Source organism: Procambarus clarkii, chromosome 24 (assembly GCF_040958095.1).
Source record: "Procambarus clarkii isolate CNS0578487 chromosome 24, FALCON_Pclarkii_2.0, whole genome shotgun sequence".
NCBI classification, from domain to species: Eukaryota; Metazoa; Arthropoda; class Malacostraca; order Decapoda; family Cambaridae; genus Procambarus; species Procambarus clarkii.
Window position 1 is genome coordinate 652992 of NC_091173.1, and position 25090 is coordinate 678081.

A 25090-nucleotide genomic window follows, 5' to 3' on the forward strand; every position below is an offset into this window, starting at 1 on the left:
GTTAATTATTTTGTGTTTAGTTAATTTCCCTTTTCATTAATACTAAGTCGTTATATGTAATGTTTATATGCTGCACTAGAAATCCCCCCTACCCCCCCCCCCCCCCCCGTGTTCTCCTCCATTTAATAGACAATAAAGTTGCCCCTAGACTCTAAATAAGTATATTAAAGATTTCTATAAATAATTCCCAAACATTATTGCCAAGATTCCTACGCCCTTCGTGTTCATAACTATTGGTTTCTGTCCTGCCTGGGAGATCAGTGGTGCAGGCACACTCAGGGTGCAGGCACACTCAGGGTGCAGGCACACTCAGGGTGCAGGCACACTCAGGGTGCAGGCACACTCAGGGTGCAGGCACACTCAGGGTGCAGGAACACTCAGGGTGCAGGAACACTCAGGGTGCAGGAACACTCAGGGTGCAGGCACACTCAGGGTGCAGGCACACTCAGGGTGCAGGCACACTCAGGGTGCAGGCACACTCAGGGTGCAGGCACACTCAGGGTGCAGGCACACTCAGGGTGCAGGCACACTCAGGGTGCAGGCACACTCAGGGTGCAGGCACACTCAGGGTGCAGACACACTCAGGGTGCAGGCACACTCAGGGTGCAGGCACACTCAGGGTGCAGGCACACTCAGGGTGCAGGCACACTCAGGGTGCAGGCACACTCAGGGTGCAGGCACACTCAGGGTGCAGGAACACTCAGGGTGCAGGCACACTCAGGGTGCAGGCACACTCAGGGTGCAGGCACACTCAGGGTGCAGGCACACTCAGGGTGCAGGCACACTCAGGGTGCAGGCACACTCAGGGTGCAGGAACACTCAGGGTGCAGGAACACTCAGGGTGCAGGCACACTCAGGGTGCAGGCACACTCAGGGTGCAGGCACACTCAGGGTGCAGGAACACTCAGAGTGCAGGAACACTCAGGGTGCAGGAACACTCAGGGTGCAGGAACACTCAGGGTGCAGGAACACTCAGGGTGCAGGCACACTCAGGGTGCAGGAACACTCAGGGTGCAGGAACACTCAGGGTGCAGGAACACTCAGAGTGCAGGAACACTCAGGGTGCAGGAACACTCAGGGTGCAGGAACACTCAGGGTGCAGGAACACTCAGGGTGCAGGAACACTCAGGGTGCAGGCACACTCAGGGTGCAGGCACACTCAGGGTGCAGGAACACTCAGGGTGCAGGAACACTCAGGGTGCAGGAACACTCAGGGTGCAGGAACACTCAGGGTGCAGGAACACTCAGGGTGCAGGCACACTCGGGGTGCAGGCACACTCGGGGTGCAGGAACACTCAGGGTGCAGGAACACTCAGGGTGCAGGAACACTCAGGGTGCAGGAACACTCAGGGTGCAGGAACACTCAGGGTGCAGGAACACTCAGGGTGCAGGCACACTCAGGGTGCAGGCACACTCGGGGTGCAGGAACACTCGGGGTGCAGGAACACTCAGGGTGCAGGCACACTCAGGGTGCAGGCACACTCAGGGTGCAGGAACACTCAGGGTGCAGGCACACTCAGGGTGCAGGTTCAGGAAGGTGGTGGCAGCCGTAAGATAAGTTCTTAATAAGTATAATAAATTCATAACTCGTTTTTTTGTTGCTTCCCACATTTAATATTTCAGTGTAACAGTTACCCGGGGCGTTGAGGGAGTGTCGCAGTGAGCAGTGTTAACCTGGGGCGTTGAGGGAGTGTCGCAGTGAGCAGTGTTAACCTGGGGCGTTGAGGGAGTGTCGCAGTGAGCAGTGTTAACCTGGGGCGTTGAGGGAGTGTCGCAGTGAGCAGTGTTAACCTGGGGCGTTGAGGGAGTGTCACAGTGAGCAGTGTTAACCTGGGGCGTTGAGGGAGTGTCGCAGTGAGCAGTGTTAACCTGGGGCGTTGAGGGAGTGTCGCAGTGAGCAGTGTTAACCTGGGGCGTTGAGGGAGTGTCACAGTGAGCAGTGTTAACCTGGGGCGTTGAGGGAGTGTCACAGTGAGCAGTGTTAACCTGGGGCGTTGAGGGAGTGTCGCAGTGAGCAGTGTTAACCTGGGGCGTTGAGGGAGTGTCGCAGTGAGCAGTGTTAACCTGGGGCGTTGAGGGAGTGTCGCAGTGAGCAGTGTTAACCTGGGGCGTTGAGGGAGTGTCACAGTGAGCAGTGTTAACCTGGGGCGTTGAGGGAGTGTCGCAGTGAGCAGTGTTAACCTGGGGCGTTGAGGGAGTGTCGCAGTGAGCAGTGTTAACCTGGGGCGTTGAGGGAGTGTCGCAGTGAGCAGTGTTAACCTGGGGCGTTGAGGGAGTGTCACAGTGAGCAGTGTTAACCTGGGGCATTGAGGGAGTGTCGCAGTGAGCAGTGTTAACCTGGGGCGTTGAGGGAGTGTCGCAGTGAGCAGTGTTAACCTGGGGCGTTGAGGGAGTGTCACAGTGAGCAGTGTTAACCTGGGGCGTTGAGGGAGTGTCGCAGTGAGCAGTGTTAACCCGGGGCGTTGAGGGAGTGTCGCAGTGAGCAGTGTTAACCTGGGGCGTTGAGGGAGTGTCGCAGTGAGCAGTGTTAACCTGGGGCGTTGAGGGAGTGTCGCAGTGAGCAGTGTTAACCTGGGGCGTTGAGGGAGTGTCACAGTGAGCAGTGTTAACCTGGGGCGTTGAGGGAGTGTCACAGTGAGCAGTGTTAACCTGGGGCGTTGAGGGAGTGTCCACAGTGAGCACTGTTAACCTGGGGCGTTGAGGGAGTGTCACAGTGAGCAGTGTTAACCTGGGGCGTTGAGGGAGTATCACAGTGAGCAGTGTTAACCTGGGGCGTTGAGGGAGTGTCGCAGTGAGCAGTGTTAACCTGGGGCGTTGAGGGAGTGTCACAGTGAGCAGTGTTAACCTGGGGCGTTGAGGGAGTGTCACAGTGAGCACTGTTAACCTGGGGCGTTGAGGGAGTGTCACAGTGAGCAGTGTTAACCTGGGGCGTTGAGGGAGTGTCACAGTGAGCAGTGTTAACCTGGGGCGTTGAGGGAGTGTCGCAGTGAGCAGTGTTAACCTGGGGCGTTGAGGGAGTGTCACAGTGAGCAGTGTTAACCTGGGGCGTTGAGGGAGTGTCGCAGTGAGCAGTGTTAACCTGGGGCGTTGAGGGAGTGTCGCAGTGAGCAGTGTTAACCTGGGGCGTTGAGGGAGTGTCACAGTGAGCAGTGTTAACCTGGGGCGTTGAGGGAGTGTCGCAGTGAGCAGTGTTAACCCGGGGCGTTGAGGGAGTGTCGCAGTGAGCAGTGTTAACCTGGGGCGTTGAGGGAGTGTCGCAGTGAGCAGTGTTAACCTGGGGCGTTGAGGGAGTGTCGCAGTGAGCAGTGTTAACCTGGGGCGTTGAGGGAGTGTCACAGTGAGCAGTGTTAACCTGGGGCGTTGAGGGAGTGTCGCAGTGAGCAGTGTTAACCTGGGGCGTTGAGGGAGTGTCGCAGTGAGCAGTGTTAACCTGGGGCGTTGAGGGAGTGTCACAGTGAGCAGTGTTAACCTGGGGCGTTGAGGGAGTGTCACAGTGAGCAGTGTTAACCTGGGGCGTTGAGGGAGTGTCGCAGTGAGCAGTGTTAACCTGGGGCGTTGAGGGAGTGTCGCAGTGAGCAGTGTTAACCTGGGGCGTTGAGGGAGTGTCGCAGTGAGCAGTGTTAACCTGGGGCGTTGAGGGAGTGTCACAGTGAGCAGTGTTAACCTGGGGCGTTGAGGGAGTGTCGCAGTGAGCAGTGTTAACCTGGGGCGTTGAGGGAGTGTCGCAGTGAGCAGTGTTAACCTGGGGCGTTGAGGGAGTGTCGCAGTGAGCAGTGTTAACCTGGGGCGTTGAGGGAGTGTCACAGTGAGCAGTGTTAACCTGGGGCATTGAGGGAGTGTCGCAGTGAGCAGTGTTAACCTGGGGCGTTGAGGGAGTGTCGCAGTGAGCAGTGTTAACCTGGGGCGTTGAGGGAGTGTCACAGTGAGCAGTGTTAACCTGGGGCGTTGAGGGAGTGTCGCAGTGAGCAGTGTTAACCCGGGGCGTTGAGGGAGTGTCGCAGTGAGCAGTGTTAATCTGGGGCGTTGAGGGAGTGTCGCAGTGAGCAGTGTTAACCTGGGGCGTTGAGGGAGTGTCGCAGTGAGCAGTGTTAACCTGGGGCGTTGAGGGAGTGTCACAGTGAGCAGTGTTAACCTGGGGCGTTGAGGGAGTGTCACAGTGAGCAGTGTTAACCTGGGGCGTTGAGGGAGTGTCACAGTGAGCACTGTTAACCTGGGGCGTTGAGGGAGTGTCACAGTGAGCAGTGTTAACCTGGGGCGTTGAGGGAGTATCACAGTGAGCAGTGTTAACCTGGGGCGTTGAGGGAGTGTCGCAGTGAGCAGTGTTAACCTGGGGCGTTGAGGGAGTGTCACAGTGAGCAGTGTTAACCTGGGGCGTTGAGGGAGTGTCGCAGTGAGCAGTGTTAACCTGGGGCGTTGAGGGAGTGTCACAGTGAGCAGTGTTAACCTGGGGCGTTGAGGGAGTGTCACAGTGAGCAGTGTTAACCTGGGGCGTTGAGGGAGTGTCGCAGTGAGCAGTGTTAACCTGGGGCGTTGAGGGAGTGTCACAGTGAGCAGTGTTAACCTGGGGCGTTGAGGGAGTGTCGCAGTGAGCAGTGTTAACCTGGGGCATTGAGGGAGTGTCACAGTGAGCACTGTTAACCCGGGGCGTTGAGGGAGTGTCACAGTGAGCAGTGTTAACCTGGGGCGTTGAGGGAGTGTCACAGTGAGCACTGTTAACCCGGGGCGTTGAGGGAGTGTCACAGTGAGTTATGTTAACCTGGGGCGTTGAGGGAGTGTCACAGTGAGCAGTGTTAACCAGGGGCGTTGAGGGAGTGTCGCAGTGAGCAGTGTTAACCTGGGGCGTTGAGGGAGTGTCACAGTGAGCAGTGTTAACCTGGGGCGTTGAGGGAGTGTCACAGTGAGCACTGTTAACCTGGGGCGTTGAGGGAGTGTCACAGTGAGCAGTGTTAACCTGGGGCGTTGAGGGAGTGTCACAGTGAGCAGTGTTAACCTGGGGCGTTGAGGGAGTGTCACAGTGAGCAGTGTTAACCTGGGGCGTTGAGGGAGTGTCACAGTGAGCAGTGTTAACCTGGGGCGTTGAGGGAGTGTCACAGTGAGCAGTGTTAACCTGGGGCGTTGAGGGAGTGTCGCAGTGAGCAGTGTTAACCTGGGGCGTTGAGGGAGTGTCACAGTGAGCAGTGTTAACCAGGGGCGTTGAGGGAGTGTCACAGTGAGCAGTGTTAACCTGGGGCGTTGAGGGAGTGGAGCAGCAAGCAGGAAGGTGTTACATAAGTACCAACAGTAGAAGTACCAACAGTAGAAGTACCAACAGTAGAAGTACCAACAGTAGAAGTACCAACAGTAGAAGTACCAACAGTAGAAGTACCAACAGTAGAAGTACCAACAGTACAAGTACCAACGGTACAAGTACCAACAGTAGAAGTACCAACAGTACTAGTACCAGCAGTACAAGTACCAACAGTAGAAGTACCAACAGCAGAAGTACCAACAGTACAAGTACCAACAGTAGAAGTACCAACAGTACAAGTACCAACAGTAGAAGTACCAACAGCAGAAGTACCAACAGTACAAGTACCAACAGTACAAGTACCAACAGCAGAAGTACCAACAGTACAAGTACCAACAGTACAAGTACCAACAGTAGAAGTACCAACAGCAGAAGTACCAACAGTAGAAGTACCAACAGTACAAGTACCAACAGTACAAGTACCAACAGTACAAGTACCAACAGTAGAAGTACCAACCGTACTAGTACCAACAGCAGAAGTACCAACAGTACAAGTAACAACAGTAGAAGTACCAACAGTAGAAGTACCAACAGCAGAAGTACCTACAGTACAAGTACCAACAGTACAAGTACCAACAGTACAAGTACCAACAGTACAAGTACCAACAGTACAAGTACCAACAGTACAAGTACCAACAGTAGAAGTACCAACAGTACAAGTACCAACAGCAGAAGTACCAACAGTACAAGTACCAACAGTAGAAGTACCAACAGTACAAGTACCAACAGCAGAAGTACCAACAGTACAAGTACAAACAGCAGAAGTACCAACAGTACAAGTACTAACAGTAGAAGTACCAACAGTAGAAGTACCAACAGCAGAAGTACCAACAGTACAAGTACCAACAGTACAAGTACCAACAGTACAAGTACCAACAGTAGAAGTACCAACAGTACAAGTACCAACAGTAGAAGTACCAACAGTACTAGTACCAACAGCAGAAGTACCAACAGTACAAGTACTAACAGAAGAAGTATCAACAGAAGAAGTACCAACAGAAGAAGTACCAACAGTAGAAGTACCAACAGTAGAAGTACCAACAGTAGAAGTACCAACAGTACAAGTACCAACAGTAGAAGTACCAACAGTACAAGTACCAACAGTACAAGTACCAACAGAAGAAGTACCAACAGCAGAAGTACCAACAGTACAAGTACCAACAGAAGAAGTACCAACAGTAGAAGTATTAACAGTAGAAGTACCAACAGTAGAAGTACCAACAGTAGAAGTATTAACAGTAGAAGTACCAACAGTACAAGTACCAACAGTACAAGTAACAACAGTAGAAGTACCAACAGAAGAAGTACCAACAGAAGAAGTACCAACAGTAGAAGTACCAACAGTAGAAGTACCAACAGTAGAAGTACCAGCAGTAGAAGTACCAACAGAAGAAGTACCAACAGTACAAGTACTAACAGTAGAAGTACCAACAGTAGAAGTACCAACAGAAGAAGTACCAACAGTACAAGTACTAACAGTAGAAGTACCAACAGTACAAGTACCAACAGTAGAAGTACCAACAGTACAAGTACCAACAGTAGAAGAACCAACAGTAGAAGTACCAACAGTAGAAGAACCAACAGTAGAAGTACCAACAGCAGAAGTACCAACAGTAGAAGTACCAACATTAGAAGTACCAACAGTAGAAGTACCAACATTAGAAGTACCAACAGTACAAGTACTAACAGTAGAAGTACCAACAGTACAAGTACCAACAGTAGAAGTACCAACAGTACAAGTACCAACAGTAGAAGAACCAACAGTAGAAGTACCAACAGTAGAAGAACCAACAGTAGAAGTACCAACAGCAGAAGTACCAACAGAAGAAGTACCAACAGTAGAAGTACCAACAGTAGAAGTACCAACAGTAGAAGTATTAACACTAGAAGTACTAACAGTAGAAGTACCAACAGTAGAAGAACCAACAGTACAAGTACCAACAGTAGAAGTACCAACAGTAGAAGTACCAACAGTAGAAGTATTAACAGTAGAAGTACCAACAGTAGAAGTACCATCAGTAGAAGTACCAACAGTAGAAGTATTAACAGTAGAAGTATCAACAGTAGAAGTACCAACAGTAGAAGTACCAACAGTAGAAGTATTAACAGTAGAAGTACTAACAGTAGAAGTACTAACAGTAAAAGTACTAACAAGAAGTACCAACAGTAGAAGTACTAACAGTAAAAGTACTAACAAGAAGTACCAACAGTAGAAGTACGAACAGTAGAAGTACCAACAGTAGAAGTACTAACAGTAGAAGTACTAACAGTAGAAGTAACAACAGTAGAAGTACCAACAGTAGAAGTAACAACAGTAGAAGTACCAACAGTAGAAGTACTAACGGAAGTAACAACAGTAGAAGTACCAACAGTAGAAGTACCAACAGTAGAAGTACCAACAGTAGAAGTACCAACAGTAGAAGTACTAACAGTAGAAGTAACAACAGTAGAAGTACCAACAGTAGAAGTACTAACAGTAGAAGTACCAACAGTAGAAGTACCAACAGTAGAAGTACCAACAGTAGAAGTATTAACAGTAGAAGTACTAACAGTAGAAGTACTAACAGTAAAAGTACTAACAAGAAGTACCAACAGTAGAAGTACTAACAGTAAAAGTACCAACAGTAGAAGTACCAACAGTAGAAGTACGAACAGTAGAAGTACCAACAGTAGAAGTACTAACAGTAGAAGTACTAACAGTAGAAGTAACAACAGTAGAAGTACCAACAGTAGAAGTAACAACAGTAGAAGTAACAACAGTAGAAGTAACAACAGTAGAAGTACCAACAGTAGAAGTAACAACAGTAGAAGTACCAACAGTAGAAGTACTAACGGAAGTAACAACAGTAGAAGTACCAACAGTAGAAGTACCAACAGTAGAAGTACCAACAGTAGAAGTACCAACAGTAGAAGTACCAACAGTAGAAGTACTAACAGTAGAAGTAACAACAGTAGAAGTACTAACAGCAGAAGTACCAACAGTAGAAGTACTAACAGTAGAAGTAACAACAGTAGAAGTAACAACAGTAGAAGTACCAACAGTAGAAGAACCAACAGTAGAAGTACCAACAGTAGAAGAACCAACAGTAGAAGTACCAACAGCAGAAGTACCAACAGAAGAAGTACCAACAGTAGAAGTACCAACAGTAGAAGTACCAACAGTAGAAGTATTAACACTAGAAGTACTAACAGTAGAAGTACCAACAGTAGAAGAACCAACAGTACAAGTACCAACAGTAGAAGTACCAACAGTAGAAGTACCAACAGTAGAAGTATTAACAGTAGAAGTACCAACAGTAGAAGTACCATCAGTAGAAGTACCAACAGTAGAAGTATTAACAGTAGAAGTATCAACAGTAGAAGTACCAACAGTAGAAGTACCAACAGTAGAAGTATTAACAGTAGAAGTACTAACAGTAGAAGTACTAACAGTAAAAGTACTAACAAGAAGTACCAACAGTAGAAGTACTAACAGTAAAAGTACTAACAAGAAGTACCAACAGTAGAAGTACGAACAGTAGAAGTACCAACAGTAGAAGTACTAACAGTAGAAGTACTAACAGTAGAAGTAACAACAGTAGAAGTACCAACAGTAGAAGTAACAACAGTAGAAGTACCAACAGTAGAAGTACTAACGGAAGTAACAACAGTAGAAGTACCAATAGTAGAAGTACTAACAGTAGAAGTACTAACAGTAGAAGTAACAACAGTAGAAGTACCAACAGTAGAAGTAACAACAGTAGAAGTACCAACTGTAGAAATCTAACAGTAGAAGTAACAACAGAAGAAGTACCAACAGTACAAGTACCAACAGTAGAAATACTGACAGTAGAAGTAACAACAGTAGAAGTACCAACAGTAGAAGTACCAACAGTAGAAGTACTAACAGTAGAAGTAACAACAGTAAAAGTACCAACAGTAGAAGTACTAACAGTAGAAGTAACAACAGTAGAAGTACCAACAGTAGAAGTACCAACAGTAGAAGTACCAACAGTAGAAGTACTAACAGTAGAAGTAACAACAGTAGAAGTACCAACAGTAGAAGTACTAACAGTAGAAGTACCAACAGTAGAAGTACCAACAGTAGAAGTACCAACAGTAGAAGTATTAACAGTAGAAGTACTAACAGTAGAAGTACTAACAGTAAAAGTACTAACAAGAAGTACCAACAGTAGAAGTACTAACAGTAAAAGTACCAACAGTAGAAGTACCAACAGTAGAAGTACGAACAGTAGAAGTACCAACAGTAGAAGTACGAACAGTAGAAGTACCAACAGTAGAAGTACTAACAGTAGAAGTACTAACAGTAGAAGTAACAACAGTAGAAGTACCAACAGTAGAAGTAACAACAGTAGAAGTAACAACAGTAGAAGTAACAACAGTAGAAGTACCAACAGTAGAAGTACCAACAGTAGAAGTACCAACAGTAGAAGTACCAACAGTAGAAGTACCAACAGTAGAAGTACTAACAGTAGAAGTAACAACAGTAGAAGTACTAACAGCAGAAGTACCAACAGTAGAAGTACTAACAGTAGAAGTAACAACAGTAGAAGTAACAACAGTAGAAGTACCAACAGTAGAAGTACCAACAGTAGAAGTACCAACAGTAGAAGTACCAACAGTAGAAGTACCAACAGTAGAAGTACCAACAGTAGAAGTACCAACAGTAGAAGTACCAACAGTAGAAGTACCAACAGTAGAAGTACCAACAGTAGAAGTACTAAAGTAAAAGTAACAACAGTAATAATAACAACAACAGTACTATTAGTAACAACAACAGAAGCAGTCATACTAACAGGACCAGAAACCGTAGAGGTTACTAACGATGTTAACAACATTAATAACAATGGACCCATTACATAAAGAGGAAACGTGCAAATTAATAACTAATTGAATGATAATTACAAAAAAACGGAAGTTGAACGCTGAGATTAATACAGACGAAATATATCATAATTACCCCCGAGGCCGGTGAACAGCTTGGAACACTTTTGAACAAGAACTAACCCCGCAGCAGAGATGAGAACACAACGGTTTACGCCAGGAATGTTCACCAATTATATGATGTAGTTAGCAAGCCCAGATTGGAGAGAGCGAGGGCTGAACTTTCCCCTCTGAGAAAGTGGAACCGAAGCAGGTGATTAGCCCAGGAGGTCTGTGCTTGTATGACTGTATGATTACTGAGGTGGTGAGCAGTGAGTGTGAGAATTACAGAGTCATTTGTCTGCTGAGTGCAACGGCCAGAGTGAAATGCGGACCTGTAATTACAGCAGCCAAGTAAATATCTGATATTAGGCGTCTGCTGAACAAGGGAGTGTCTGCTGTGGGGGAAGAGGGTGTGTTGACCAGCTGTGGGGGGAGAGGGAGTGTTGACAAGCTGTGGGGGAAGAGGGTGTCTTGACAAGCTGTGGGGGAAGAGGGTGTGTTGACCAGCTGTGGGGGAAGAGGGTGTGTTGACCAGCTGTGGGGGAAGAGGGTGTGTTGATCAGCTGTGGGGGAAGAGGGAGTGTTGACCAGCTGTGGGGGAAGAGGGTGTGTTGACCAGCTGTGGGGGAAGAGGGTGTGTTGATCAGCTGTGGGGGAAGAGGGAGTGTTGACCAGCTGTGGGGGAAGAGGGTGTGTTGACCAGCTGTGGGGGAAGAGAGTGTGTTGACCAGCTGTGGGGGAAGAGGGTGAGTTGATCAGCTGTGGGGGAAGAGGGGGTGTTGACCAGCTGTGGGGGGAGAGGGAGTGTTGACCAGCTGTGGGGGAAGAGGGTGTGTTGATCAGCTGTGGGGGAAGAGGGAGTGTTGACCAGCTGTGGGGGAAGAGGGTGTGTTGACCAGCTGTGGGGGGAGAGGGAGTGTTGACCAGCTGTGGGGGAGAGGGAGTGTTGACCAGCTGTGGGGGAAGAGAGTGTGTTGACCAGCTGTGGGGGAAGAGGGTGTGTTGATCAGCTGTGGGGGAAGAGGGAGTGTTGACCAGCTGTGGGGGAAGAGGGTGTGTTGACCAGCTGTGGGGGGAGAGGGAGTGTTGACCAGCTGTGGGGGAAGAGGGTGTGTTGACCAGCTGTGGGGGGAGAGGGAGTGTTGACCAGCTGTGGGGGAAGAGGGTGTGTTGATCAGCTGTGGGGGGATAGGGAGTGTTGACCAGCTGTGGGGGAAGAGGGTGTGTTGACCAGCTGTGGGGGAAGAGGGTGTGTTGACCAGCTGTGGGGGGAGAGGGAGTTGTAACAAACTAGGCTGTTGTAAGAATTATCCAGAGTGGTTTATCGACAAAAGAGAATGGGAAGCTGAGCCGCATGGTGACCTGACCCCCAGGGGAATTCGCGGTGGAAATAACCGACGCTTTGTTCATATCTGCGTATAATGAATCATCCTATAGTATTCAGTAATTTAGAGAAAATTAGCCTTTATTCATTTTTATTAAAATTGTATTGTATAATAGTACTGGATACAATATCAAGAGTATTCTAATTATTGAGTTTAAGTCACCATCAGTGACGTCACGAATCAGATCTAACTTTTAAAGCGGAGTGACCGGCGGTCATAGGTCATCAGGGGTTGACAGGTCTACTATTTCTCAAAGTTTTAATAACCATTTTGGTGATCGGGAACAGCTCTGCCGTTAGATGTTTGTAATTTAATTCAGTAAAATAATTCAACCAGTCTGGATCAATTCAGTACAAACAGAGTTTAATTGTTATAACTTAACCTTGCTAAAGTAACTGGGTAAGCGATGCGGAACAATACAATGTTCTAGTCTGGGGTAGACCAGACAAGAGAGAGATCAGTGTGGAAACGGGAGCAGCTGGGATAAGAGGTCAAACATCTTACCTCTCCCCAAGACCAGCTAAAACATCTAGCTGGTCGCCCAAGGTATAGTTGCTATTGTTAATTATAGAAATAGTCTTCTCATTTGCCACTCAGGTCAAGTAGGGAGTGTTAAAGTGATAGGGAGTGAACATTTTTAGATTTTGTTTTAGTTTTCTTTTAATAAATTAAATTTGTTATTAATTTGCATTTTATTGTTTCCATGTGTTTTATGTGTATACTTGTCCTGGTCACGTGGTCCACACGAGGCAGAGTTGCATTGGGCGCCGATTCTAACATCGAATCGGAATTATCATTACCGTGTAATTTATTCCACACTCAAGGTCATCGTTTATAGTGGGGATCAAGCCCCTAGGTTGATTAATTAGCGTGATCGATCCAGACCTCGATCATTGCTCTTGTATTACTGGTCTGGTGGTGGCAGCAGAGGTGACTCTAGGGTTTTGTTCAGAGCTTAGGTCACGTCATACTGGGTGTAGAATCCTAAGTCGGTCAATCGTCTTAGGACCACGTGGCGTGGAGTTGGCTTTGGTAAAAGTTTTGGAGTCCCTTGGTAGAGAATAATAAGTAAGAATACGGGTAGAGGGCAAAGAAAGAAGGAAGTAGAGAGAGGAACCCGAACCCGTGTTACAATGGTGCACAGCGGTGGTTTCAACAATTTTGTTTGAAATTGTTGAAAGGCTCACGCGTCTAGCCGTTCGAACACGTGCGCGGATGCTAAGGAGACAGCCGCGGGCCAGGATTAGCAGTGCGCCCCACAACAGTGCGTTTGAGTGGGGATTGGCGAATCTTGGGTCATGCGGGCTGATATGATTAAGGTTTAGTTAGTAAGATTAGGCTGTTAAAATAGATTTATTGAAAAGGAGACCGCTCCGAGTTGATTGGACTGGGTACCATACTCGACCCATTGCAATTAATTCAGAGGTGTTGGGAGCCACCATACTCTCAACAGCAGTTCCTTGAGGGCTGTCGGGGGCGGATATATCTGTGGGACGCCAGTAGATAGTCCGAGGGCGTTATTAGACGACCCAAAACGCTAGGAAAAACGTAATCCGTGAAGGGCGTTGCGGCCTCCGAGGGACGGACTAGTAACCTACCTAGCAGCGATTCAACAACTAAGTGATCGCACACTTAGTGGAGGTTGAGTCGTCCCTAGTCATAATTGTTGCTGAAAGCTGCGTGTCGCTCTGTTGGAACCTAGATGGTGTGGCCTCTAGGCTAGGTGTGGTACGGCGAGCCGGTAGGAACGATTATAAGATTAAGTCGAGTGCATTTTTGAATTAAGTATACTTAAATTTATAAAGTAATTTCAGTTTATTTGCGTTGTTCTAGATTAATTTTTTTTCCCTAAATTCAATCCCCGGTTAAAAAAAAAAAAAATTTTTTATCAGTGTTTAGCATTTTCTTGCATATTAGGCTAAGTGCGTACATTAAGTTTTGCAATTCCCTGTTGTATTAGTCTAAGTCAGAGGCGTTGTTGCTAGAGTGTAGTTAATCCTCTGGACTTAGGGCTATGTGTCGGTCACGATAGATAAGTGAAGGAGTTTAAGGGATAGTAAGTTGCGTGTAAATGTTATTTGTCCGCGGAATATTTCTAAGTATTTTGGGATAAGTTTTCGGCTAAGTCAATGTCGGAAACTCGTTAACTGTAATTAATTTGTATTCGTGGGTCACGTGTATGATCTGGGCGTCATTAGGATTCTCCAGTCGACGCGAGTGATAGCTTATAGTTTTTACCAGTAAGACGGTAGAATTGTGTTTGTAGACTTAGAATTCTGTTTTCAGTAGAAACGTAGGTGGAAAATTTTCTAAGTCCAGCTTGGGCTAGAATCTGACTTTTTGGCGTAAATTCTAATTTTCATGTTTCGTGTATATTCTGGGGTCAGTATTACTCTCTAGTGCGCGCAAGGGACGTAATTCTGTCCGTAAGCATTAAACAGTGATAATTACATTTTTGCCGAATTTAGTTATTTTTCGAGAAAATCGTGTTGTAATTTTGTCAGAGTCCATTTGAGGTGAAAATCTCTGATTTTGACGAAAATTCGAATTAGTGAGTGTTGAAACCGCTCGAAGTGTCAGTATTGTTCTGTATACAACGTCAGTAGTAAATAATAACGTATTTATATCTGGAAACGAGAAACCCAAATTTTTGTGAATTACAGGAGTTTTGTGATATTTGGGGTGATAGAATTTTTTTTCCCTCGGAGTCAGGAAAATTGGCAGAGTCCAGCAATTGAGTAAAAACGCAGTTTTTGATTAAAATTCAATTTTTAGTAAGCATTTATAGGTCCTGGGTGTCTATATTAATCGCTAGAGCGGTTTATTAACGTAAAACTAGTTATTTTCCTTCAGAACAAAAATTTTGATTTTTCAGCGTTTAAGCGAAAAAGTGCGGGACTTAGTTTTTTTTCAGCGCAGCTGGTCCCGCTCCACCAGTCATCAGTGGCCACGCTGCTCACTTCAAGCGCGTTTAGTATTCAAGTACAGTAAATATTCTTTATTAATCCATCACGAGTGCTGCGCGTTAGTTGCGTTATCATTTAAATTGTTTTATATAAATTAGATTCCTTAATTTTTTTAACGTAAAGGACTTAGGTTTCAGCAATAGAACTGCGGGATATTTCACGGTCAGACACGAGTGCGGGGCAGACACTCATTCATTGGATTCACTTCAGCGATTCTCTCGATAAATCGGTGTATTTCCTATTTTGGGGATTTAGTAGTTGTTTCTTGGAAAAAGAGTTGCGATTTTTTTTTTATTATTTGTGTAAGATCACGGTTGTAGTGAGTCCGGGTCGAGGGTGTACTAAAGGGTAGTTTAGAAGAGACGTGGCACACCAGGAATCACAGAAAATGTTTAACCCAGATAATGACCAGTCAGTGGGGACCAGTGGGAGTGGAAGTGGAAGTGTAGAGGACAGCACCTCTTCCGACACCACTGGGGGCCACCTAGGTACACCTCATCCGTCACTACAACAACCCCAACCCCATCCTCAATTCCCATACCAACCCCATCCTCAATTCCCATACCAACCCCATCCTCAGTTCCCATACCAACCCTTCCCCCAACCCCAGGCCACTCCATACCCATTCCAACCCCAGGCCACCCCATACCCATACCCATTCCAGCCCCAGGCCACCCCATACCCACCTCAACCTCAATCCACACCCCAGCCTGAGGTCACCCACACCATACCTCAACCCCAACCGCCATCCACACCCCAACCCCAGGCCACCCACACCATACCTCAACCCCAACCCCAGGCCGCCACAGCCTTAGACAGGCAGATGCGCACGGAGACGCCGGGCACTCAGTTGTCGCCATACGTAGAGGCGTTAAGTAAAGGCGAGGGAGCCAAGCCGAGGAACTGTGGCGCGGGTTCATCAGGCGGGAAGCAGCCCTCAGCTGCAAGTTCGAGCCACCCTGCGCGGAGTACCAACAGAGATCCGCGGAGGTGTTACTCCTGCTGGAAGCGCGGGCATATACAGAGGGATTGCGAAGTCACTCCTACGAAAGCATGAAAGCAGGCTCCTAGTGATGGCAGGCCTACTTTTGAGGTGAAAGTGGAAGGTGTGAGATTGACAGCTTTTGTTGATACAGGAAGCCAGGCGACGGTAATTAAAAAGTCAGCCTTCAGCAATTTTAAGTATGCACGTCTTCAACGTTGCGCAAAGACATTAACAGCAGTCAATGGGGAAAAGATTGAGATCGTAGGTCAAGGTACAGTTAATTTTGAGATTGATGGGGCATTGCAGCCTCACACATGTACGATCGTAGAGAACCTTGATTTTCCTGGTCACATCTTAATGGGAACTGATTTTCTGTCGCGATTTGATTATTCCTTGTCTGCTCAAAAAGGGGCTAGGAACTGCAGGTTGCAGTTGGGACAGACTTCCTACCCAGTGGAGATGATCGACCATCCCCCAGTTGTAGCTTCAATTAAGAGGAAGCTGAAATATAATGCGCACTATCCAAAATTGATTTTTAAGTCTCTTCCAGACACAGTTAAGAGGTCATGCGCCTTGCATGCATTGACCAAACAGAGTTGCCCACCACATTCTGTTAAATTTATTAAAGTAGCCGTGGGACGTCACATACAACCAGGTACCACCCTTCAGGTGGCTGGGAGATGTGATAGTTTATTAATTCCTCATCACTTAGTTGTAGTGCTCGATAAAGGTGCACTCATTCCAGTTGTCAATCTTTCACATAAGACTTTTCGCTTCAGGGCAGGTGATAGGGTATCTCAGGGAACCATGGTGGAGGACACAGAAATCTTTCACCATGAGTCAGCTGAGACGCCAGCCGTCACTGCACAATGTAGTGCACTGAATATGTTGAATACTAAAACACCATCCAAAGTACAATACGAGACGAGAAATGTTGCACAGAATGTTGAGGAAGTGGAAAAATTAATTTCAGCACTTGATTTGCAACATGTTGCACAGGCAGATAGGAAGGCACTGAGAGGAGTTTTACGAAAATTCCCGAAATTGTTTGCGACAGAGGATGACCAGATTGGTCTCCTTGATAAGATCGAGCACACCATTCCAACTGGTGACCATTTGCCTGTGTACACGAGACAGTGGAGGTTGCCGGAACAGGCAAAGAACATTATCAGGGAGGAGTGCCAGAAAATGTTGAGACAGGGCGTGATAGAGCCTAGTACGTCACCGTGGCTCTCTCCTGTTGTGCTAGTTCGGAAACCGGACGGTAGTTATCGTTTCTGTGTTGACTACCGGAAGGTGAACGAACTAACTAAGGGTGATGTGTATCCGTTGCCCCGAATACAGGAGATAATAGATCAATTTGGTGCTGCTAAGTATTTCTCAACTCTTGACGCAAAATCGGCGTATTGGGCGATTCCGGTGGCAGAACAGGATAGGGAAAAAACAGCATTCTCGGATGGTAGGCACACTTATCAATTCCGTAGGATGCCGTTTGGTTTGAAGACAGCGCCTTCGTCGTTTCAGAGGGCCATCAACTTTATCCTTAGTCCGGTACTGGGTAGGCATTCTTTAGCGTACCTGGATGATGTTGTGATATATTCCAGGACGTTTGAGGAACACCTACAGGACTTGACTGAGACTTTGAAATTGTTAGATCAGGCAGGTTTCAGGCTGAATGTTCAGAAGTGCACCTTGGCGGCTCAGAAATTCAAATTTCTGGGGTTCCAGGTGTGCCCGGACGGTATCCGACCTGACCCAGATTCTTGCCGCGCCATTGCTGACATGCCTACTCCAAGGACAGCAAAGGACGTGCGTAGGTTTTTGGGGGCGGCCGGATATTTTCGTCGTCACATTGAAGGTTTCGCTGGCATTTCAGCACCCCTGACTGATCTGACAAAGAAAAATGCGAAGTTTGTGTGGAAATCAGAACATGACGAGGCCTATCGCAAACTGAAAGACCAACTAATCACGACACCGGTATTGGCTATTCCTGATTTTGAGAAAGAGTGGGAAGTGCACACTGACGCCAGCGGTATTGCTATTGGCGGGTGCTTAATTCAGCGAGACGCAGATAATTTACCCCATCCAGTAGCCTATTTCAGTAGGAAGGTCAAAGGACCTGAAGTTCGTTATTCAGCTACGGATCGGGAGGCACTGGCAGTAGTAGAATCAGTTAGGTATTTCGAGCCTTACCTATTTCAGCGGCATTTTGTAATCTACACAGACCATCGAGCGTTAACACATATATTTAAAAAGCGAACGAAATGCCCACGAATGTCACGCTGGTCTCACGAACTTTCGGCCCACTCATTCCAGATCTTGTACAAGCCTGGTCCAGCACATGTTGTGCCAGATACGCTAAGTAGAAATATAGCGGCAATGCAGATTAATGAAAATATTGAAACCATTCCATCGGATAAAATGAGAGAATACCAGATGAACGAGCCGAGATGGAAAGAGATTATTGAGTATTTAGAGGGAGGAAAATACCCGAAAAAGAAAAAGAATTTACCTATTCATGATTTTGAGATGAAACAGGGCGTCCTGTATTATGTTAATAGCCAGAATGATAGGGCAGTATTTCAGCTAGTTATTCCGGACGCGTTGCGGTCATCAGCGTTAAAGCTTGCACATGCTTCAAAAATTGCAGGGCATCCGGGGATCTTTAAAACGCACTTAAAAGCAAAGTCTCTATTTTATTTTCCAGGATTACTTTCTGAGGTAATCAATTTCGTGAAGTCGTGCCCTCGTTGCCAGAGGAGGAAAGGTACCCTTAAGGTACAGGCCCCACTTCAGGAATTTCCTGAAATTCGTGAACCGTTAGATCGTGTGGGGGCCGATTTGATTGACTTACACCACAGTCATTCAGGTAACAGATATGTGTTGGTGCTAGTTGACCATCTGTCTAGATACACTACACTAGTTGCATTACCTCAGAAGGATTCTCGTACGGTTGCAGATGCGTTCTTGCGTAGGTTCGTTACTGTATTCGGACCTCCTAAAGTTTTAGTCTCTGACCGGGGTCAAGAATTCAATGGGAATATATTTAGAGAAGTTTGTAAGATTTTAGAGACAACTTCGGCTTTTACAACAGCCTACCACCCACAAGCAAACGGAATGACGGAACGGACTAATCGTTCAGTCAAGGATATGCTTGCAATCCTTGCTGAACATGATGCAAACACCTGGGATGAACACCTACCCTATGTTCAGTTCGCCTTGAATACTGCCATCCACCAATCAATTAACACCCAACCACTTCATTTGTTTACTGGTAATTCATGCAATTTCCCCTCAGGTCTGCTTAACAGACATAATGTTGCATACGGGGAGGACTATCCTTCAGAGGTCCTTGGTAAAATGAGAAATGCATGGAATATTGCAGCTGAAGCGTCCAAGAAGGCACGGACTCGGTATGCTCATTTTTATGACAAGAAAGTGCGCCCTCTTGAGTTGAAGGAAGGAAGCCTCGTATTGAGAGTGAATGAGGCTGCGCCCGCCAATCAGAGCAGGAAGCTAGCTCCGAGGTGGCGAGGACCATATAGAGTAATTAAAAGGGCGGGGCCGGTTAATCTTGTTATAAAAGGAGTGTTCGAGGACCAGGTGGAAAGGACAATTCATGTAAATAAATTGAAACAGTATCATGCTAGAGAGGAATTAGAACTGCCTTCAGCGGGTCTAGTTCCTGACTCAGCAGTGCTGACTCATGGCTTCACCGACGAGTCAGAAGATGAGGATGACCCTCTGTCATCGCTCATCAGTAGTCAGGTGCAGTCTCGCCACCCTATGGTGACGAGATCTCGCGCTATACAGTAAAGTAACTTCCTTGGTTAGTATAATTTAGTATTCATTAGATTTTCCTGTAAAGGCAATGAGATGTACTATGTCTATACTTGACTCAGGTAGCAACTTTTACCGTGCTCTGGGGTTCCACCTCCACCAAACCCAGAGTATATCTATGCTTCCGCTGTGTTGTGTCCGTCTGTTCCCAGGTCTGATTGGTACACCGACCCAGTTGTTCCAGCCACACGTGAACCCTTGTCTGTAAAGACCGAGGGGGAGGCACGTTACACAAAGCCCTCCCCCCACCAGACCCAGTAACCCATACATCAGTTACTTTGGGGATGAGTGACTGTCCAAGAGTCACCCGGCCGACGCCTCACGTCACTAACGAGGTTGTCAGGGCCAGCGAGCTGTCCACATTATAGCAGTCACCGGAGGTGCCATACAACGCCGGGGTAGCTGTCTCGAGATCACCAATACCCACCTGCTGCGTCATCAAGACTGCAGTCATTCCAGCAGTGTTGGAGGAGAGGTCAAGAAATGGAAAGCACGTAGCAGTACTCAAGAATTTCGCCGGAAGATTAATGATTACGTCATCTGAAGTAACAAGAAAGCAGAAGTAAGGCGGTCACAGGTGGAAGGCACGGTTTCCCTACAGAGTACCGGGACTCGCCAATAGAAGGTCGCAAAATTGTCTCCTTTGGCCTAAAGTCGGCGGTACGAGGGTATACACAGTTGGTGTTTACGGCCTAGTAACCTGGTGACATCAAGAAACGCCTGAGATGACGTGAGCAATGATGGAAGACGAGATTCACCTGTTCTGCAAACAAGCAACCCGCCTCGACGACCTTCTGACACCACTACTGCTAAGAGACACCGTTGGTACATCCAGTTCTGCTCTGCTGTGGTCATCTGCGACAAGTTTAACATCAAGACTGCCGTGTGAACTGTGATTGATATGAAGGCGTGTGGACTGTCGAGAGCAAGATTAATGGCCGAAGTAACAGTATTCTACAGCTGTCACTTGGCACTCAGCTCTACTACACTCTGTCGTCATTCAGGAGTACCGGATGGGAGTACAAGAGGACCAGGTATTGATGTCTACACATGGGGAGAAGCAAGATCGACACCGTCATCGTCAGCGACTACATTCAGCATCCAGCAGCGTCGATTTTTTTTTTTATCGTTTACTCAATATGAACAATTGATACAAACAACAAAGTTGGCTCTGAACATCTGTGTAAAGAACATCTGGACACTTTTGTTTAAATGTTGAAAAACAGAGTTAGAATCAATTCTTTATAAATGTTGAAAAACAGATTTAAAATAATTCTGGTATAATATATGAATTTTACTCTATAAATTGGTCAGTAATCAAAATCGAAGCCCCTGTGTAATTGTCTCAGCCCAGAACAAACGGTTATGGAAAATTATGTTGTGCTATTTTTTTCAGAATGTTTGAACACAGGAGAGGCGGACCAATATAAACATTGACACTTCTAGTGAGTGAGAACACTTGGCTGTACAGTCAGCTGAAACCTGTGATATAGTATAGGAATTTTTTTTATTTTTAGATACATGTAATAAACATTAGGTGTGTTCCTTAACATGTCAAGGTTGACATTGATGGGGAGTGGTTAGTACACGGATGTGAACTTGATAGTTCCGTAGTACGCTCCCGGATGACTGAAAGTTCAGTCTGATGATATAACTTTAATGTTTGGTTGAGCACGGTGTGGCCGGCTCTAGAGGACACATGGACTTGGCTAGTGAAGAGCCAAGAGAGTTTAATAGCTAGTTTTTGATGGTAGAGTAGGGACATGTTATTTAGCTATGTCAGTAAGGATAGGATGTATGTTTCCTGATATTAGAGGATTGCTGTCAGTTGACAGCTGAGAAATTTATGAAATATGAACATGTTCATTATGATGTTGGACTATTATTTGTCAAATTTTATTAGTTAGGTTAGCTTTTGTTTGTGGCATGAGTTGAATTGTGGGTTTGGATACTAAACCTCGTGAATTTTAACAAATTAACAAGGTTTACTAAGTGCTTGTGCGGGGGGGTTGTAACAAACTAGGCTGTTGTAAGAATTATCCAGAGTGGTTTATCGACAAAAGAGAATGGGAAGCTGAGCCGCATGGTGACCTGACCCCCAGGGGAATTCGCGGTGGAAATAACCGACGCTTTGTTCATATCTGCGTATAATGAATCATCCTATAGTATTCAGTAATTTAGAGAAAATTAGCCTTTATTCATTTTTATTAAAATTGTATTGTATAATAGTACTGGATACAATATCAAGAGTATTCTAATTATTGAGTTTAAGTCACCATCAGTGACGTCACGAATCAGATCTAACTTTTAAAGCGGAGTGACCGGCGGTCATAGGTCATCAGGGGTTGACAGGTCTACTATTTCTCAAAGTTTTAATAACCATTTTGGTGATCGGGAACAGCTCTGCCGTTAGATGTTTGTAATTTAATTCAGTAAAATAATTCAACCAGTCTGGATCAATTCAGTACAAACAGAGTTTAATTGTTATAACTTAACCTTGCTAAAGTAACTGGGTAAGCGATGCGGAACAATACAATGTTCTAGTCTGGGGTAGACCAGACAAGAGAGAGATCAGTGTGGAAACGGGAGCAGCTGGGATAAGAGGTCAAACATCTTACCTCTCCCCAAGACCAGCCAAAACATCTAGCTGGTCGCCCAAGGTATAGTTGCTATTGTTAATTATAGAAATAGTCTTCTCATCTGCCACTCAGGTCAAGTAGGGAGTGTTAAAGTGATAGGGAGTGAACATTTTTAGATTTTGTTTTAGTTTTCTTTTAATAAATTAAATTTGTTATTAATTTGCATTTTATTGTTTCCATGTGTTTTATGTGTATACTTGTCCTGGTCACGTGGTCCACACGAGGCAGAGTTGCATTGGGCGCCGATTCTAACATCGAATCGGAATTATCATTACCGTGTAATTTATTCCACACTCAAGGTCATCGTTTATAGTGGGGATCAAGCCCCTAGGTTGATTAATTAGCGTGATCGATCCAGACCTCGATCATTGCTCTTGTATTACTGGTCTGGTGGTGGCAGCAGAGGTGACTCTAGGGTTTTGTTCAGAGCTTAGGTCACGTCATACTGGGTGTAGAATCCTAAGTCGGTCAATCGTCTTAGGACCACGTGGCGTGGAGTTGGCTTTGTTAAAAGTTTTGGAGTCCCTTGGTAGAGAATAATAAGTAAGAATACGGGTAGAGGGCAAAGAAAGAAGGAAGTAGAGAGAGGAACCCGAACCCGTGTTACAGAGTGTTGACCAGCTGTGGGGGGAGAGGGAGTGTTGATCAGCTGTGGGGGAAGAGGGAGTGTTGACCAGCTGTGGGGGAAGAGGGTGTGTTGACCAGCTGTGGGGGAACAGGGTGTGTTGACCAGCTGTGGGGGAACAGGGTGTGTTGACCAGCTGTGGGGGGAGAGGAAGTGTTGACCAGCTGTGGGGGAAGAGGGTGTGTTGACCAGCTGTGGGGGGAGAGGGAGTGTTGACCAGCTGTGGGGGAAGAGGGTGTGTTGATCAGCTGTGGGGGGGAGAGGGAGTGTTGACCAGCTGTGGGGGAAGAGGGTGTGTTGACCAGCTGTTGGGGGAGAGGGAGTGTTGACCAGCTGTGGGAGGAGAGGGAGTGTTAACCAGCTGTGGGGGAAGAGGGTGTGTTGATCAGCTGTGGGGGGAGAGGGAGTGTTGACCAGCTGTGGGGGAGAGGGAGTGTTGATCAGCTGTGGTGGGAGAGGGAGTGTTGACCAGCTGTGGGGGGAGAGGGAGTGTTGACCAGCTGTGGGGGGAGAGGGAGTGTTGACCAGCTGTGGGGGGAGAGGGTGTGTTGACCAGCTGTGGGGGAGAGGGAGTGTTGACCAGCTGTGGGGGAGAGGGAGTGTTGATCAGCTGTGGGGGGAGAGGGAGTGTTGACCAGCTGTGGGGGGAGAGGGTGTGTTGACCAGCTGTGGGGGGAGAGGGAGTGTTGACCAGCTGTGGGGGGAGAGGGAGTGTTGATCAGCTGTGGGGGGAGAGGGAGTGTTGACCAGCTGTGGGGGGAGAGGGTGTGTTGACCAGCTGTGGGGGGAGAGGGAGTGTTGACCAGCTGTGGGGGGAGAGGGAGTGTTGACCAGCTGTGGGGGGAGAGGGAGTGCATGTTGACCAGCTGTGGGGGGAGAGGGAGTGTTGACCAGCTGTGGGGGAAGAGGGAGTGTTGACCAGCTGTGGGGGGGGAGGGAGTGTTGACCAGCTGTGGGGGGAGAGGGAGTGTTGACCAGCTGTGGGGGGAGAGGGTGTGTTGACCAGCTGTGGGGGGAGAGGGAGTGTTGACCAGCTGTGGGGGGAGAGGGAGTGTTGACCAGCTGTGGGGGGAGAGGGAGTGTTGACCAGCTGTGGGGGGAGAGGGAGTGCATGTTGACCAGCTGTGGGGGGGGAGGGAGTGTTGACCAGCTGTGGGGGAAGAGGGAGTGTTGACCAGCTGTGGGGGGGGAGGGAGTGTTGACCAGCTGTGGGGGGAGAGGGAGTGTTGACCAGCTGTGGGGGGAGAGGGAGTGTTGACCAGCTGGGGGGGGAGAGGGAGTGTTGACCAGCTGTGGGGGGAGAGGGAGTGTTGACCAGCTGTGGGGGGAGAGGGAGTGCATGTTGACCAGCTGTGGGGGGAGAGGGAGTGTTGACCAGCTGTGGGGGAAGAGGGAGTGTTGACCAGCTGTGGGGGGAGAGGGAGTGTTGACCAGCTGTGGGGGAAGAGGGAGTGTTGACCAGCTGTGGGGGGAGAGGGAGTGTTGACCAGCTGTGGGGGGAGAGGGAGTGTTGACCAGCTGTGGGGGGAGAGGGAGTGTTGACCAGCTGTGGGGGGAGAGGGAGTGTTGACCAGCTGTGGGGGGAGAGGGAGTGCATGTTGACCAGCTGTGGGGGGAGAGGGAGTGTTGACCAGCTGTGGGGGAAGAGGGAGTGTTGACCAGCTGTGGGGGGAGAGGGAGTGTTGACCAGCTGTGGGGGAAGAGGGAGTGTTGACCAGCTGTGGGGGGAGAGGGAGTGTTGACCAGCTGTGGGGGGAGAGGGAGTGTTGACCAGCTGTGGGGGGAGAGGGAGTGTTGACCAGCTGTGGGGGGAGAGGGAGTGTTGACCAGCTGTGGGGGGAGAGGGAGTGTTGACCAGCTGTGGGGGGAGAGGGAGTGTTGACCAGCTGTGGGGGGAGAGGGAGTGTTGACCAGCTGTGGGGGGAGAGGGAGTGTTGACCAGCTGTGGGGGGAGAGGGAGTGTTGACCAGCTGTGGGGGAAGAGGGAGTGTTGACCAGCTGTGGGGGGAGAGGGAGTGTTGACCAGCTGTGGGGGGAGAGGGACTAAGACCCATGTTGAGAGCTTGGCAGATGAAGTGCACGATCTACTCCTCTCAGTTGCCGGATACTTACGTTTATTTGCCCATTTATCAAAACTTTCTCACCGCGGCTCCTCTGACTCTACCATAGTTCCTTCCTCCCCAGACTCCACTGCGTCTGCCATTGTTACGTCTTGCCTCAGTTTTCACCCTCTTATACGACTCTTATACGACTTTCCGTAAGCTCTTATACGACTCTTATACGACTTTCCGTAAGCTCTTATACGACTCTTATACGACTTTCCGTAAGCTCTTATACGACTCTTATACGACTTTCCGTAAGCTCTTATACGACTCTGTAATCACGTCTGCCTTCTCTGCGGCATCTCTTACACCCTTCACTCCTGCCTCGTGGATCT

General features: G+C 47.6%; 2 protein-coding genes across 2 annotated transcripts; one reads left to right on the forward strand and one right to left on the reverse strand.

Moving 5' to 3' along the window:
* Window positions 1-1611: 1611 nt before the first annotated feature.
* On the reverse strand, window positions 1612-4609 carry LOC123761860 (mucin-17-like). Its single transcript, XM_069330444.1, has 2 exons — window positions 2729-4609; window positions 1612-2610 (listed from the first exon to the last, which is right to left on the reverse strand). The coding sequence occupies exons 1-2, from the start codon at window positions 4607-4609 to the stop codon at window positions 1612-1614; spliced, it is 2880 nt and encodes a 959-aa protein (XP_069186545.1).
* Window positions 4610-4748: 139 nt separating this feature from the next.
* LOC138368144 (calphotin-like) lies at window positions 4749-10016 on the forward strand. The gene is made up of 5 exons (XM_069330445.1): window positions 4749-4761; window positions 5282-7474; window positions 7874-8767; window positions 9057-9449; window positions 9490-10016. Exons 1-5 carry the CDS (start codon window positions 4749-4751, stop codon window positions 10014-10016), a joined length of 4020 nt encoding a protein of 1339 aa, XP_069186546.1.
* The last annotated feature ends 15074 nt before the right edge of the window (window positions 10017-25090 follow it).